The 17,599-nt window shown below is 36.2% G+C and overlaps 2 protein-coding genes across 2 annotated transcripts in view; one reads left to right on the top strand and one right to left on the bottom strand.

Annotated features, from left to right (window-relative positions):
• The window catches only part of fam20cb (FAM20C golgi associated secretory pathway kinase b), a 61,419-nt gene extending 45,792 nt beyond the window's left edge, over nt 1-15,627 (top strand). Inside the window, exons 4-10 of the mRNA XM_039684412.2 lie at nt 3,642-3,734; nt 8,583-8,698; nt 9,906-10,086; nt 12,285-12,394; nt 12,504-12,585; nt 12,715-12,774; nt 13,952-15,627. Coding sequence (XP_039540346.2) covers nt 3,642-3,734; nt 8,583-8,698; nt 9,906-10,086; nt 12,285-12,394; nt 12,504-12,585; nt 12,715-12,774; nt 13,952-14,210 — 901 coding nt within the window. The 3' untranslated portion in view covers nt 14,211-15,627. The remainder of the gene's footprint in view (nt 1-3,641; nt 3,735-8,582; nt 8,699-9,905; nt 10,087-12,284; nt 12,395-12,503; nt 12,586-12,714; nt 12,775-13,951) is intronic.
• On the bottom strand, nt 231-2,360 carry LOC120489415 (uncharacterized). The gene is made up of 2 exons (XM_089121849.1): nt 2,245-2,360; nt 231-1,398 (listed from the first exon to the last, which is right to left on the bottom strand). Exon 2 carries the CDS (start codon nt 1,241-1,243, stop codon nt 872-874), a length of 372 nt encoding a protein of 123 aa, XP_088977975.1. The 5' UTR covers nt 1,244-1,398; nt 2,245-2,360; the 3' UTR covers nt 231-871.
• Nucleotides 15,628-17,599: the final 1,972 nt, after the last annotated feature.

Below are 17,599 nucleotides of genomic sequence, written 5' to 3'. Positions count from 1 at the left end.
AATCACTGTCTATTAATTTAAGGCAGAAACATTGAGCACAGCACATTTAGCCATATGTTTAACTAAGGTTACTGATGTAAATATAGATAGCTGTCTAGAATGACGTTATACGTGTTCCAATTGTAAAATATGTTTTATCAAGCTAATCTGTAATTTGCTAATTTTACTTTTATTTACATTTTCAGGTGAAGCATTCACAAAGCCTCAGTTTAACACCAACATACCACTGGATAACAGTACAGGAAGATGGGACAGTTCTCAGATATTTTGAAGAATGTCATCAACCAAACAGTAAACTGGAACCATTGACTTCCATAGTAGGAAAAAAAATTACCATGGAAGTCAATGGTTCCAGTTTGGTTACTGACATTCTTCAAAATATCTTCCTTTGTGTTCTCCTGTAGAAAGAAATGCATGCAGGTTTGAAACAACTTGAGGGTGAGAATGATGACAGAATTTTCATTTTAAAGTGAACTATTCCTTTAATGAAGTTCATATCTTCATTTAGTGTTATTTTTCAATCAGTAGTTTAAAATGCCTTTTTCAATAACATTCGGTTAAGTTACTATTTGTGAGCCGGGCACAGGGTTTCTGGTAGGAATAAATATTTGCACAGTAGAAATGCAGTTTGAATCTACAACCTAATTACCCATGTGGTTTATAATGTATATGGGATTTTTTATGAATGATTTGATTATTACGAATGATTAACAATAAACAGAATGAGAACAGAATTTTACTGTCACCTTTTTTTATTGCAAATATAAAACAGACTTCAGTTCATATAGTTATGTGTTACACTGGGATAACACAGACTGGGAACACAATGTTACGTAGTCTCTATTCTGAGGGCACAACAGATGGGCAAATGTTACACAAAGGGAGTCAGCCCAGGTCCCCCCTTTAGGAATCCCGACAAGAAGGTGAAGACGACCATCATCTTGGAATAGGATGGAAGTCCAGTTAAGTCCTGGACCATCTCATCATTGTCTAGTTTGAACACCTCCTGCTGGAAAGATAACTTGCTTACCCTGTCCCTAAGTTGATAGACCTCTGCCCTCAGTCTGGTACACTCTTCTGTCAGTTTCTTCACAGTTTCTCGACAGGCTTCATCGGAGCATGCTACACTGCTCTCAGTATGGATAGGGTCTTTACAGTAGCTGTGTTCCCCACTCTGCCCGCTCTCAGGAAAGCTGTCACTGTGGTCCATCTCATTGCCAGTATATTTACCATGGGGTAACATTGACACATCACTGGTACAACTTCTCTTCCTCTTGACAGCTTGTGTTTGCTCAAATTTCTTGTAGCAATTGGTTTTTCTTTGTCGTTGCTCAGGTGACAGGTAGGCAAACAGATTTGGCACATAATCGGGGTTCAGAGGATTATCACTTTTCTTGCCTGCAGTGGTATAATGAGACACCAATTAACATCACCAACTCAGAATTAGTGATTACACTTTTATGATAACTGCATGCTATTAATTATTAGTTAAGCATGAGTAAACAGTTAATACATAATTTTTTAAGCATTAATAGACAATAAATAGTTTATAAATACAGCTATAAATGCTTTTTACTTGATTTATAAACATATCTAGGCTATAATGTGTTTAATAATAGTATTTTCATTTTTTGTTAATGATCAATTTATCATTTCTAAATAAAGTATAGCATTATTTACAAACCAGTTATTTAAGAGTATTCAGTGATTCATAAGATCACAAAGTTTAAGTAAATGGAGTAAATTCAGGTAGATTTTATGAACAAACTAAGTATTACTGTTTGTCTCAATATAAGATGTATGAATGTGAATTTAAATACTTTTAAGTAATCTTAGACAACTCCATTGAAAACTCTTAAATAGCTGGTTTATAAATAATGCAATATTTCATTTAGAAATGATAAATTGGTCATTAATAAAGTAATCAAGAATAAAGCATTTATAGCTGTATTTATAAATTGCTTTTTTATAACTATTAATGACTATTAATGCTTTATATGTGATGGAATATCCATTTACTAAAGCCTTAGTAAAGTTTTACCGAATTAGTTAGTCTAAAAGTGGATAAATTAACGTTAACATAACGTTGATACACAGATGACGATCAAGTTATTTTGTTAGAAAATGTAAGCCAGTTACATATTACCTAATTGAATTTATCTGCAAAGGCAAGGAACAGGTGCTAATGTTACAACAGTTCACGTTTGCAAACCATGTTGCAAACGATTAGCTTACATTCCTTACCTGAAATAAAGTGCTCACTGCAGAGTCTGGAGTGTTCTGTAGGTGTCCAGTTATCCCTCTTGATAGCGCGAAATCCATTTCTTACAACGTTCAGGGTTTTTGGGAATGTTATTAAATTTTAGTTTATCATTTCTTTGTGATTTGCTGTTGTCACAGCTTACAGCACTGCAGATAGACGGCACGTTAGCAATCGCGATTCGGTCCTACAAATGGCGGCCGCGCCACTGTGTGACGTCACATGAAATCCATGAGAATACAACGTTTTAGTCATTTTTGTGGATCCGTGTGAATGGGAATTGTTTTGACAATGGTGTCGTCTGTACGCGGAAAACTCAAAGGAAAAACTCAGTTTTAAGTATATCGTTGTCATGTAAACGTACCCTAAGTCAAAACAGGAAGGAAAATGTGTTCTTCAAGCAATTTCATGATCTTTAAAGGAGTAGTTCACTTTTAAAAAAAACTTTTGCTGATAATTTACTCACCCCCGTGTCATCCAAGATATCCATGTCTTTCTTTCTTCAGTTGAAAAGAAATGAAGGTTTTTGATGAAAACATTCCTGGATTTTTCTCCACATAATTGACTTCAATGGGAACCAAACGGTTCAAGGTCCAAAAGACAGTTTCAGTGCAAACTGTTCAAAGGGTTTGAAACTATTCCAGACGATGAATAAGGGTCTTATCAAGCGAAACGATCGCTCATTTAAAAAAAACAAAAACAAAGTTTAAGTTTTATAAGCTCAAATGGTCGCCTTGCTCTGTTCTGTGATGCGCGTTCGTGACTCTCCTGTTCGAACTCGTTCATCAAAATGAATGAATATTTTTCCGAGTCAATTCGTTCATTTCGTTTGTTGAATCGTTGAATTGTTGTTGAATAAATAAGTGATCGTTTCGCTTGATAAGACCCTTATTCATCATCTGGAATCGTTTAAAGCCCTTTGAATCATTTAAAGTCTTTTGGACCATGAACCTTTTGGTTCCCATTGAAGTCCATTATGTGGAGAAAAATCCAGGAATGTTTTCATCAAAAACCTTAATTTCTTTTCGACTGAAGAAAGAATGACATGGATATCTTGGATGACATGGGGGTGAGTAAATTATCAGCAAAAGTTTTTTTCAAAGTGAACTACTCCTTTAATATACAAGCTTAAGGTATTAGCATGAAGAAATTCAAGTTATTGTCTCTGTCAATTATTTTAGTAATAAATCAAATAAGGTAGCCTATTTTTTTCAAAATGGTGTTAAGAAAAGACATTTTCTTCCAGACATCAATCCAGAAGTAATGGAGGGGCGTCTCTTAATGTTTTCTTGACAGGGTGGCTTTAGTTTCAAGGGCTAGGGCTGTGATTATGGCTTTGTTGATGAAAGGGGCTCACAGCAGATTAACCTTTGCCTTGCAGGCAGACCCGGGAGCAGGAGACACCCCCAGACTTCTTCTACTTCTCAGATTTCGAGAGGCACAATGCAGAGATCGCAGCATATCATCTAGACAGGTAAAGCGCCATAAATGTCAGCCTCTGGCATGAATAGAGTGTGTGTGTGAGATGTTTGTCTTCCTCTGAATATATGTGTATGGATACATGCACCACATGCTACTTATGAGTATGTTGCCTGCTTGTGTATATGAACCTGTGGGGCCGCGTTTCGTTTGTTTGCACAAGAATGTTTTGTGTGCGTGTGAATGTGTAACGCTTGTGGTGTCCTGCATGTTTTCAGCACGTTTGAACTTGTGTTTGTATGTATGTGTGAAAGTACAGTATGTGTGCATATCTCGGGGCAGTAAACAGTCTGAAACCTGCAGTTTACCACTCATAAACACCAAATCCAGAGAGAATATAATGACTCACTCTGAACGAACGCAAACACATCCGTCAGTATCTGATCCACGATCGAGCTCCATCCAGCAATGTCTGCTTATTGGCGATTACCCTTCTGATGAATGTCAGTTAGTGATTGAGAGGCTTTCATTTGTGTCTGCAGCAACAACCCATGTACATCTGTCCTTGTCAGCTCATTTTACCCGAGTTTACTGGTTGTTTGCTATACGAGTCAGATTTTCCTTGATTGTGATCTGAGACCCTGGGATTTATTCCCATTATAGTTCATTTCCATTCTCATCTCGTTTTCTCTTCATCATAGTGATGAGTGTGAACAGCCGGAAACATTCTCCCGGCCCTCTTAAAGACGAGACCCACTGGACAAAACACATTTAAGAAAAAAAAGTATAATATCTTATAATATCATATAATATACCATTCAAAAGTTTGGGGTCAGTTATAATTATTTTTTGAAGAAATAAATAGTTTTTATATAGGATTCAGCCAGGATGCACTCCCACTTTTAATGTAAATACATAGTATTTTAAACAGTACATTAAGTATAACTCTGTATTGATGTCCATACTGGTTTCTGGAAACCAGACCAAATTCCTTGTGTGTTTTGCACACCTGCAGAATAAAACATACATTCTTATTCTGAATTTGATCAATACTGACATTATATATATTTATAATGTTACTTTTGAACTTTCTAAAGCTGAATGCTATATATAATTAGTGCTGTCAAATCGATTCAAGTTTTTGTTTATATATATTATAGTGTCTGTCTGTATAAATATACAGCACTAATATATATATATATATATAGTTTATATCTACTATATTAGTGTGACACTGAAGTAATAGCTGCTGAAAATTAAGCTTTTCCATCAGAGGAATACATTTTAATAATATAAAAAAATACATTTTAAAATGATATTGGTATATAATATATAATATAACAAAGAAAACAGTTGCTTAAAATTGTAATAATATTTCTCAATATTGTTGTTTTACTGTATTTTTGCTCAAATAAGATAATAAAAATGAAGAATAGTATAAGATGTTGGTATAAGAATAAATATTGAAATATTATTTATTATTTAGATGGAATATAAATTCTTTTTTAACCTCTGAAGTGTTATCCCCCTTTTTTGAATATACGTAAAAATACGCATTTCGAACTTAAATGGTTGTAATTCAAGAATGCTTTGGAATATAGACATAAGATAGGTCTTGTTTTAAATAAGACATTTGGCAGATTTTTGTTGAAGTGAAATAAATTAAGAAAGTGAAAGAGAAAAAAAAGTTATTGGAGTTTGATTTTATGAAAATGTACAATATAAAAATGTTAATATTTATATAAAAAATATTTTATATAAAATATATATTATCAAAACCTGGGCGACTCTAAAACTGCAAATAAATCAAAGCCAAAAATCTGAATAAGTTGTGTTTCAAATTTTAGGTTTATATTTAAAAAATGAGCTTTTAGCAAGATTTTGTTTTGGCGCAGTACCAAACTTTTCCACAAGATGATAACCAGACTCAATTTCTGCCCATATAAGGGTGCCACCATTTACATATGTGTTTTGAGTGAAATTAACCATTATTTCCACAATTTTCATACAATTTATGAAGTAGTGGCAGATTTTGATATGAATTCAACCTCTAAGAAACATAAAAATAACAAGTATGCGCATTATACCTTCCTGCCACATCACAAATGGCAAATCTCTAATTTTTTCTTTATTTTTCAAAAAAATTCAGACCTTTTTTTCTAAAATAATTGAAGGGAGGCTATCTTTTGAACTCTTGGAATGAAAACAAACAGGTTTCTACCCTTCTTTTATGATTTTTCATGTTCATCACTATTTCAAAATAAAGGTCTAAACATGCCTTGGGATTATGAAAATATTCTTGTTGCAAATTGATAAATTACGGCTCCTCTGTAATTTATTTTGCAAATCAATCACCAAATATGATATCACTTTCAAATGATATATGGTTTGTCAAGATTATTTTAGGTTTAAAATAGGATAATACTGTTTTAAAAATGTAGTGGATTTGGGCCCACCGTGACACAGAATGCTTATTTTAGCTAGAAAACAAATACCCATTAAGAAGATGTTTTGTGGAGTGTTTGATATAGTCTACTTATAGTTTCTTCGGAGAGGAGGCCATACAACCATACAAATCTGAAGGTCCCTTACACGATTCTCGTGTTGTCTCGTCATGTTCTCTAGCCGGCACTGGATCCTCCTCTCCGGCAGTGCGAGCGTGAGTCAGACTGAACCCAGCATGAGTCTTGGGCACACAATCATTCAGCAGGCCCAGACCGGCCTGGTCCGCCTCGCTTCTGCACATCTGGCCGGGAGTAAAATCTAGTCAGAACACACAGGCATGCGTGTGGGTAGAAAGCGCAAACCAAGAACATGAAAAAAACACCAGCTTTTCTAAATAAAGTTCATCTGGGTTAGACAAAAGTGCAGGTTGTTATTTCTATTTTAAAGCGCCATCACCCAGTGGGCCTCTCTGTCCTCGCAAGCCCACCACGGCTATATCTGACGACGTACCATTAATTATCTGATTTTAGTTGATGGGAAACGCTTATTGTAGCGTGGCTTTGGGGAGGAAGACGAGATTGAGGGAGAAGAGAGGTTTGAAAGGACTACTTTTCACTTGCCCCACAGTTCCCACTGAGTTATGCATCGGACAGTGAAAACGCTCCCGCACACAAACTCTCTCTGTCATCTCTGTCAGCATGACTGGGCAATTAGTAGCTTCAAGTGCTTTTATCCCTTAGCCCCGTCCATTAGTTAGTCTCTTTTTTTTTTTTCAAGTTGCCCTGTCAGCTGAGAGTCTACACTTGCACGCACGCACGCAGGGTGAATATGTTTTAAAACATGGACCACGCTCACAAATAACCAGGAAGAAAGCCAACACATTTATGTTACATTCAGCAATAAATTCAGTTTTGTGCAAGGCCAGTTCCGTCAAAAGATGCGGTAAATTCGGCTAAAATGTGTTATTTCCTCAGTATGAAATATACAGTAAGTAAAAGGGTTTTTATAGGAAACAAATGTTTCATCCCTTGACAAGTCGAGATTTATTATTCACAATCTGTGAAGTGTATTTTATCTAGTATACTTTGAGCGCCCTCTAGTGGTGAAAGTATTTTTCCTCCCTTAGTTTCTTCCCACAATGGGCTCTATGCACGGCGGTATTTCCGGTGAAGGTGTAAGGATGCTCGATAACTTCCGCCGATCATAGAGTCCAATGCAATACCGAGAATTTATATTGAATTTTATACTCCATGGTTATACTAAAGAAACGTTAGTCACAAAAACAGATAAAACAGACACCCCTCGTTGTGTTTATGCTTCTTTTTAAAATTATATTAAATAAATATAACTATATATAAAATTACATCTAAACGTATGTACGTTTCATTTCAAAGACTGGAGGACAGTAAATTTTGAAGACTCTGCCATAATCCCGTTTTCCTCGGTTTTCCTCCGCTTTAATCTCCACAACCGGAAATGGACGAGCATCCTTGCGTCAAATGCGGAATTTATGCGTGCATATAGCCCATTCTCTATGAATTTGGTTTGAGTGTTTTAAAGGGATAGTTCACCCAAAAATGAAAATTCTGTCAGTAATTACTCACCATCATGTTGTTCCAACCCCATAAGACCTTTGTTCATCTTCTGAACATGAATTAAGATATTTTTGATGAAATCTGAGAGCTGGATCACTTCTTCATACTAATCCATAGGCTTCTTGAGGGATTGAAACTTGCCGGCCTCAAAAAGTTATTAAAGACATCATTAAAATAATCTGAGTGACTACAGTGGCTCAATCTTAACTTTATCAAACGACGAGAACAGTTTTTGTGCGCAAAAAACAAACAAAAATAACGACTTTATTTCAACTATTGATTTACTTCTCTCTCTGCCTCGAGTCAGGTTACTAGTTTAACAGCATATGATCTTTTGTTGTACGTCACATGCATCACACACATGACCAGCGTCGGCCAATAGTGAGCCTACGTGTGACGTAGCTCTATGCTATCACACTACGTTAACTGACTAGAGGCTCATAGAGAAGGAAGTGAATAGTTGAAATAAAGTCGTTATTTTTGTTTGTTTTTGCGCACAAAAAGTGTTCTCGTTCTTTGATAAAGTTTAGATTGAGCAACTAAAGTCACTTGAACTGTTTTGACGATGTCTTTAATAACTTTTTGAGGCCGGCAAGTTTCAATTCCTCAAGAAGCCTATGGATTAGTATGCAGGAGAGATCCAGCTCTCAGATTTCATCAAAAATATCCTAATTCGTGTTCCGAAGATGAACAAAGGTCTTACAGAGTTGGAACAACATGAGGGTGAGTAATTAATGACAGAATTTTCATTTTTGGGTGAACTATCCCTTTAATTTAGTTGAGCAAATTTCTATTGAGCTTCAACTATCTGTATGTGGTATCCATGTAAAAACTAACTTGTGTCTCCTTTGATTGATGATCAGGATCCTGGATTTCCGCCGAGTGCCGCCGGTGACTGGGCGACAGGTGAATATGACCAAAGAGATCAGAGATGTGACCCGTGACAAAAAACTGTGGAGAACCTTTTTCATTTCACCAGGTACTCAACATCCAGCAGTCACTCTCTCATCACTTATCATTATGATCAATTTACTGACTGATTTATTAAAATCAATAGTTTTGGCCCAAATTGCCCCAACTGAGGCAAGATAATTTATTATCACTAATTCAAACTCTAATTTCTTTTGTGCTTATCTTTATTATCTTATCAGTGGATTCTGTGATTTTCTACTTGTACTATTGAAAGTAACCAGTAGATGGCGGTGTTGGTCAATTAATTGTCAAGTGAGAACTCTTATACGCTTGATAGGCTGAAATTTAAATATGTACACTACCTTTATTGTGAAATAGGCCTATTATTACAATTAAAATGTAACTATTTTAAAATGTTTTCTATTTTTAAATGTTTTTTTTTCCTGTGATGGCAATCCTGTATTTTTCAGCATTATTACTCCAGTCTTTAGTGTCACATGACACTTCACAAATCATTCTAAAATGCCGATTTGCTGCTCAAGAAACATTTGTTATTATCAATGTATGAAACAGTTGTGCTTGATATTTTTGTGGTAATTGTGGTACATTTTCACCTTCTTTGATGAATACAAAGTTAAAAAAGAACAGCGTTCATTCGAAATAGAAATCTTTTGTAACATTATAAATGTCTTAATTGTTATTAAATGCATTGTTGAATAAAAGTATTCATTTCTTAAGTTCTTTTACTGAACAACAATCTTTACGCAAACTGTAGTATATCAACGTCACAACAATAGTTTTTGATTAATTAGTTGATGCTGCCACAAAATTGGATTCATAATTTAAAGTCAATGTAAAATGCTGTTTACAACCAATACAATAATGTGATAGTTTTCCAAATGAAGCCAAATATTCAACAAAAGCTGTTTAAACTCAATATTTATTTTCCCTTAAACTGCATGTGATTTTTCCTCTCAGTTAGAGGAACCAAACAGCCGGTGTTGTAAATTAGACTTAAACAACACATTAAATTTTCATAAAATTCGTAGTAATCTAGGCACATTTTTGATAACTATTCATTTTCATCTATATGAAACAATATGCCAATCCAGAGTACATAAACAGCAATACTGAGCTTTAATTTGTATCATTTAATTTCTTGAAATAAATTAATAATGCCAGGAACATGCATTTGGATTTAACTTTAAAATCATCATTCTAAATATATTAAACTGTCTGTCTGTTTTTTTTAACATGCTCTTTCATCCCTACAGCCAATAATATCTGTTTCTACGGCGAATGTTCGTACTACTGCTCCACTGAGCATGCTCTGTGCGGGAAACCTGACCAGATCGAGGGCTCTTTAGCAGCTTTTCTGCCCGACCTGGCCTTGGCCAAGCGCAGGACCTGGAGAAACCCCTGGAGACGATCCTATCACAAACGCAAGAAAGCAGAGTGAGGAATACACAGCACATCTCATATATATCTATATATTACTTTTAGGGTGCTTTCACACTTGGTCCGATTGCCTGGTTCAGACCGAGTTCGATTGCTCTCCCCTCCATTATTTGGGTGCGTTTGCATCATCAAAGCAGCAGCTGTTTAACCCAGTCTCTTGGTGATGGCGATGCAGGAGAAGGAGAAAAGAGCGTTCACATCATCCAAACCAACCGAACTCTGACGTCAACCGAACTTGTGTGAAAGCACCCTTAAAGCGATAGTTCACCCAAAAATGTAAATTATACCATGATTTACTCACCCTCAAGCCATCCAAGGTGTATATGACTATCTTCTTTTAGACGAGCACAATCAGTGTTATATTTAAAAAAATATCCTGGCTCTTCCAAGCTTTATAATGGGAGTGAATGGGGGATGAGATTTTGAAGCCCAAAAAAATGCATCCATCCATCATAAAAAATAATACATACGGCTCCAGGTGGTTAAAGGAGTAGTTCACTTTTAAAAAAACTTTTGCTGATAATTTAGTCACCCACATGTCATCCAAGATGTCCATGTCTTTCTGTCTTCGGTCGAAAAGAAATGAAGGTTTTTGATGAAAACATTCCAGGATTTTCTCCATATAATGGACATCATTGGAAACCAAACAGTTCAAGCTTCAATGAGAGTTTCAGCGCAGCTTCAAAGGGCTTTAAACACTACCAGACGATGAATAAGGGTCTTAATGAACAATTTTTTTTTCGAGTCATTTGGTTCTTTCAACGAACAAAATGACTCGAAAAAAGATTCGTTCATTTTGATGAACTAGTTCGAACAGTAGAGTCACGAACACGCATCACAGGACAGAGCAAGGCGAGCATTTGTGCTTATAAAACTTAAACTTTTTTATTTATTTTTAAAATGACCTATCGTTTCGCGGTTTAGATAAGACCCTTATTCGTCGTCTGGTGTCGTTTAAAGCCCTTTGAAGCTGCACTGAAACTGTCATTTGGACCTTGAACCGTTTGGTTCCCATTGAAGTCCATTATATGGAGAAAAATCCTGGAATGTTTTCATCAAAAACCATTTCTTTTCGACTGAAGAAAGAATGAGATGGATATGGATATGACATGGGGGTGAGTAAATTATAGGCAAAAAATTTTTTAAAAGTGAACTATTCCTTTATTAAAGGCCTTCTGATGCAAAGCGATAGGTTTTTGTTAGGAAAATATCCATATTTAAAACTTAACAAATTAGAATTCTAAAACTAGAAATTTTAAAGAGAAATGTCGGAGGATTTTGATTTAAGAGAAGAAGAGCTTGAGTTTGTTGCACAGCCCTATTCGTTTAAACCGCGAGAGGCGTCAAAGCTTACGACACTGTTACATCCCAGCAAACAAATTTAGGTTCTGGGAACGTTAGTTTTTGGTTCCCAGAACATTCCTAGAACTTTCCCTTAAGGTTAAGGGAACGTTCCCGGAACATTCTCCTTACGTTATAAAAATGGAACCTAAAAATAGCCTACATTGAACGTTCCTATAACGTTCTTGTTTGGTTCCCAAAAAAAATAACCTCATGGGTCCATTCGGGAATGTTAGGGGAACGTTCTGTGTTTGCTGGGATCCTGCGTCATACATCACATCAGGGGTTAGTCATGCCCCAGGCAAGTCGACTTGTGTAGTATGCGTACGATCCTCTGTTGGAAGCTAGTTTTTATAGCCAATAAAGTTTTAAATGTGTATTTTTTTCTTACACAAACGCATTGTTTGAGAAGGCTTTTATTAACCCCCTGGAGCTGTATGGATTTTTTTTTATGATGGATGGATGCACTGTTTTGGGCTTCAAAAAAATTCACCATCATAAATCTTGGAAGAACCAGGATATTTTTTTTTTAAATATCTCCAATTGTGTTCGTCTGAAAGAATATAGTCATATTCACCTAGGATGGCTTGAAGGTGAGTCATTTTTGGGTGAGCTATCCCTTTAAGGATCAGCTGTCATCACATAAAGCACTTTCATTGGCTGAAATAATTGATTCAGATGCCAAAATGTAGGACATCTTCATTACAAAACTCCCTAATAGTAGTGTAGTTGCTCACTTCTAATCGTCCAGTTTCTCCTCAGATTATCATGATAGTGTCTCATTACATTGAGCTTCAGCATGTATTTCTTTGTACAGTGTGTGTTAACGTGACACTAATGAGGTGTGTGTGTAGGTGGGAGGTGGATCCAGATTATTGTGAAGAGGTGAAGCAGACGCCACCCTATGACAGCGGCACACGCCTGCTGGACATCATGGACATGACCGTTTTTGATTTCCTCATGGGTAAGACCATTTCACAGAAGTGCATCACTTGCACCTGAACACAAAACTAAAGCTGAAATCCAGTCAAGGTATTTATATAATAACTGTTGATATTTATATGTCTTCAAAGGAAATATGGATCGTCATCATTATGAGACTTTTGAGAAATTTGGAAATGAAACTTTCATTATTCACCTTGATAATGGAAGAGGGTAAGACATTATTCTTTACTGTCAGTGAAAAAAGCTTCTTAAATTCATTACTGTTAATGTGCTGTGTGTGTTTTCTGAAGCATAGTCATACAAATGTCATTTCTATCTGATTTGTCTCTTAATCTTCAGCTTTGGTAAATATTCTCATGATGAGCTCTCCATACTGGTGCCTTTGAGTCAGTGCTGCAGGTCAGTATTAGCATTATTATTTATTTATTATTCAGTATTTGTCATATCACTGCAAGAATCTCCAAAAGTGTTTAGATCAAGGCTGTGAAACCTAACACGTAAATGTGATTGTGGCGTTTAACAAAAGCTATTTCTCTTTGTATGGTCGATATGAATACATAGTTCGCCTGCCCATTAAAGGAGTAGTTCACTTTTAAAAAAACTTTTGCTGATAATTTACTCACCCCCATGTCATCCAAGATGTCTATGTCAAGAAATGAAGGTTTTTGATGAAAACATTCCAGGATTTTTCTCCATATAATGGACTTTACTGGGAACCAAACGGTTCAAGGTCCAAAAGACAGTTTCAGTGCAAACTGCAAACTGTTCAAAGGGCTTTAAACGATTCCAGACAATGAATTAGGGTCTTATAAAGGGAAACGATCGGTCATTAAAAAAATTTTTAGTTTTATAAGCTCAAATGGTCGCCTTGCTCTGTTCTGTTCTGCGTGTTCGTGACTCTCCTGTTCAAACTTGTTCATCAAAATGAACGAATCTTTTTTTCGAGTCATTTGGTTCATTCAACGAACAAAATTAACGAAATGACTCGAAAAATGATTCGTTCATTTTGATGAACGAGTTCGAACAGGAGAGTCACGAATGCGCACCACAGAAAAGAGCGGGGCGACCATTTGTGCTTCTAAAACTTTTTTGAAATGACCGATTCGACCGAGTCTGGTGTCGTTTAAAGCCCTTTGAAGCTGCACTGAAACTCTCATTTGAACCTTGAAACATTTGGTGCCCATTGAAGTCCATTATATGGAGAAAATCCTGGAACGTTTCCATCAAAAACCTTCATTTCTTTTCAACTGAAGAAAGAAAGACATGGATATCTTGGATGACATGGGTAAATTGTCAACAAAAGTTTTTTTAAAAGTGAACTACTCCTTTAACTTGTCAATGCTGTCAAATGACTATGGTATAAGTGTCCGCTTCATGCACAGCTAGCCGTGGATTATATCCCTTACTTATTTAATCATGGTTTGAAATAAATATAAAATTGTAATTATTTATATGAACTGTTATTATAATATTATGTGTTAAAATATTCTATTAGTTCTAATTTTGAAATCCACAAAGAAAGTTCTGATTTCTTTGTAGTTGTTGGTTAGTGATTTTGTCTGATCTTGTGGCTCAGGATGAAGAAGTCCACTCATTTACGGCTTCAGCTGTTGGCTAAGGAGGAGTTCAAACTGAGTGTTCTGATGGAGGAAAGTCTACAGACGGACACCCTGACGCCCATCCTCATCAAACCTCATCTGGAGGCCATGGACCGCCGGCTACGCCTGGTGCTTCAAGTACTTACCGACTGCATTGAGAAGGAGGGCTACAGTAACGTAGTAGAGGACGACTTGGGCACAGAGGGCTTGAACACGGGCACAGTCCCACAGAGGTAGTGGGCGCAGACTGATCAGACGCTCCCCGCGGGGCCTTTGAAGTCCCGCCTCAACTCTATAGACCATGAACGTCTTGCAAGAGATGACTTTTCTGAATTCAGTGAATTCCAAAGACTCATTCCTCAACCAATGGATCACGTGTTCAAAGAAGGACACACCGTAGACAGAGAAAACAGTCCAGCATTTATTTGATCCAAAATGTAAGATTTCCACATGTAACAGTCGGTGTTATTAGCAGTGGTTCTCAACTGGTGCAACGTCACCTAAAATGGGGTCACAGACTTGTTCTGATGTAGTATTATTATTTATATACTTCATAAAAAGGTTTTTAGATGGCCATTTTTCCTATTAAAGGAGTAGTTCACTTTTTAAAAAAAACTTTTGCTGATAATTTACTCACCCCCGTGTCATCCAAGATATCATGTCATTCTTTCTTCATTTGAAAAGAAATTAAAGTTTTTGATGAAAACATTCCAGTATTTTTCTCCATATAATGGACTTCAATGGGAACCAAATGGTTCAAGGTCCAAAAGACAGTTTCAGTGCAAACTACAAACTGTTCAAAGGGCTTTTAAATGATTCCAGACGATGAATAAGGGTCTTATCAAGCAAAACGATCACTCATTAAAAAAAATAAAATAAAGTTTTATAAGCTCAAATGGTCACCTTGTTCTGTTCTGTGATGCACGTTCGTGACTCTCCTGTTCAAACTCGTTTATCAAAATGAACGAATCTTTTTTCGTGTCATTTGGTTCATTCAATAAACGAGTTGACTCGGGAAAATATTAGTTCATTAGTTTGGTTCCCATTGAAGTGCATTATACGGAGAAAAATCCTGGAAATCCTTTTCGACTGAAGAAAGAATGACATGGACATCTTGGATGACATGGGGGTGAGTACACCTTTAAGCCTACATCAGGTTAAAAATGTGGCGTGTTATTGGTCCTATGCGGTTCTTATTAGGCCTAATTATAATTTTCAGAGTAAAAAAGGATATTTTTGGTTTTATTTTTGATGGTGAATAACTTTGTTCCTATGTTGAGTTACCACTTAATGTCTTGTGTGAGATGAGATGTAAACCAGTTGTGAACCACTGTTATAACGGATCTAAATACATAACAAAAACGCTTATATTTCCATGTCTTTGCAGAACATCATTTAACCAGTATTTGCTGTCCTTTTGGGGAAACGTATGTGAACTTTAGAGATATATCAACTTTTTTTTTTTTTTTTTTTTAAAGAAATAAGCAAATGCTGTGCAGGACAGTGAATGTTTGGCTGAAGTATTTGCAGCTAAAAAGCTTCACAAACTATTTCGCCGCTGTACATGACGTGCATCTGTCTGAGTATATGTGGACTTTCATGTCTTCAAATAAAATTCTTTACACTCTCTCCATACAAGGAGGAACAAGAGGGACTGTGCATTCATATAGCAACATATTTTTCTTGACCTTATTTCGGACAAAAAGCTTATTTATTGAGTTTCATATTTATTGTTCCAAACATGCCACTCATAAAATCATTAAATCAGTTGCAGTATTTGTGCTATAGCGAGTAGATAAGAAACAATGTGCAGTGTGTGTTAGAAATTCAGAGAAATGTCCTTAACATTTAACAACACATCATTCTGGCTTTGCCTACTCTTATCTGCACATCAAGCTCTGTTTTTAGGCGATATCAAAAATTCAACATTCAAATATCAATAATCAACATTGTCAGTGACTGCTGCATTTTCACCCACATGTGACCTGTAAATGGAGCCCTTAAATTGCACAAGGATGCTGATTAAATAATGTCAGATTAATGACTAGAATTTTCATGCTATTAAACAAAAATTGTGAAAGTGAATTGTTTAGATCTAATGGATGGTATACACATCGTTGTAGTCCAACCACACAAAAAAAAAAAAGTCATTTAACAATCTTCAATTCGTTTTTTTTTTTTTTCTCATTTAGAATCGAAAAAGCTCTTAAAGAAACAGTACGTGAGACTTAACTGATGCATGAATACCACTTGGTTAGGTCGCCGGCAGTAGCACAGAGGTCATGTTAGTTTTGCTGATGGAGCTTTTTTCTTAGTATAATTTTGTATATGATATGCTGCAGCGTATGTATAGACATGCATGTACATTGTAACATTCGTTGTCTTTTTAGTTCAGGGTGGGAAGGATGTGGGTGTCTATGTCCAGCTCTCTACAGCCTTTGTTGTACTACAAAACACATTTCTACTAAGACTGCTGAAAACGTTCTGTAAATACCATGTGAATCCAGTGCCTGTGCAATTAGAGAAATACTTGAATACTCAGTTGTGGAGATGTGAGCGTAATCAGCAGAATAAATGTGGTTTATTATATTATGGCTACATTGCAATTTCATACGTTTTGTTGTTTTCTTCATACCTACAGTTAGTATTTTCACAGTTTCAAATGATTACGGTACGTTTTGCTGTTGCTGTCATAGTTTGTCTCTTAACGGGACCTTTTGTTTCAGTTTGTCCATTGGTTATGGTGCAATAAACAGAGATTAATCAAATGATGGAATACAGATAATCTTTTTTTAATATAAGTGTTGTAATCATAGATTTTTTAAATACGCACTGACAGATCATTAGGTAACACTTTGTTTAATGGAAGTTAATGTTCATGTTAGTTTACAGTGTATTAAAGCAGCGCTATGTAACTTTTTAAAAATTTATAATATTTTTCCAAAACCCTTGAGATGGTACATCGACTTACAATAGGTTGAATGACAGGTCTGCCATAGCCTGACGTGGTCTGTATCGCTTTTACTGGCACTCTGTAATTTCGAAGTGCGGGTAAGAACCCGAGCACGAAAAGAACTACAAAATTCGACTGCTTTACAGCATACGTCACTTCCCCCACTTCCTCAAATTCCGACGGGAGAGTCTAACGAGCGGGTTTTTTTTCCCTCTGTATGATGTCATGGCTGAAGCAGCAAATAAGACCAAGAAGCCAAAGGTTTTGTCGGAGGACAGTAGAAAGAGAAAAAGGGAGAGTGGCTAAATAAAAGGCTGGACGAGGATCAATATTGGTCCAGCTTTAGGAGGAGGAGGGGTGCCCGACCGATCCAAGAGGTCCTCGCTCCTGAAGGTAAAATGTTTGAGGTGCACCAAAATGAGCGAGCGAGTGTTTTTTTTTATACTAATACTATTTTAAAAACATTAATTTGTAATACTACTCCACAAAAACGCAACTAAGTCCCCTGACTCCGGTCCAGTGCATCAATCTTCCAAGCAAACGTGAAGTGCGTCAGAAACAGAGCCGCGCGTGATCAGTTTACTTTTGGTAATGTGTTGTGTAGCTTCGCCACTCGCCACATCCAATGTAGACTGAGGGCGCTTAAAGGGTTAGTTCACCCACAAATGAAAAT

This window comes from Pimephales promelas, chromosome 17 (genome assembly GCF_988280905.1).
Source record: "Pimephales promelas chromosome 17, fPimPro1.hap1.1, whole genome shotgun sequence".
NCBI lineage: Eukaryota > Metazoa > Chordata > Actinopteri > Cypriniformes > Leuciscidae > Pimephales > Pimephales promelas.
The sequence above is the reverse complement of the archived record's forward strand: the minus strand, read 5'-3'. Positions and strand labels throughout refer to the sequence as shown.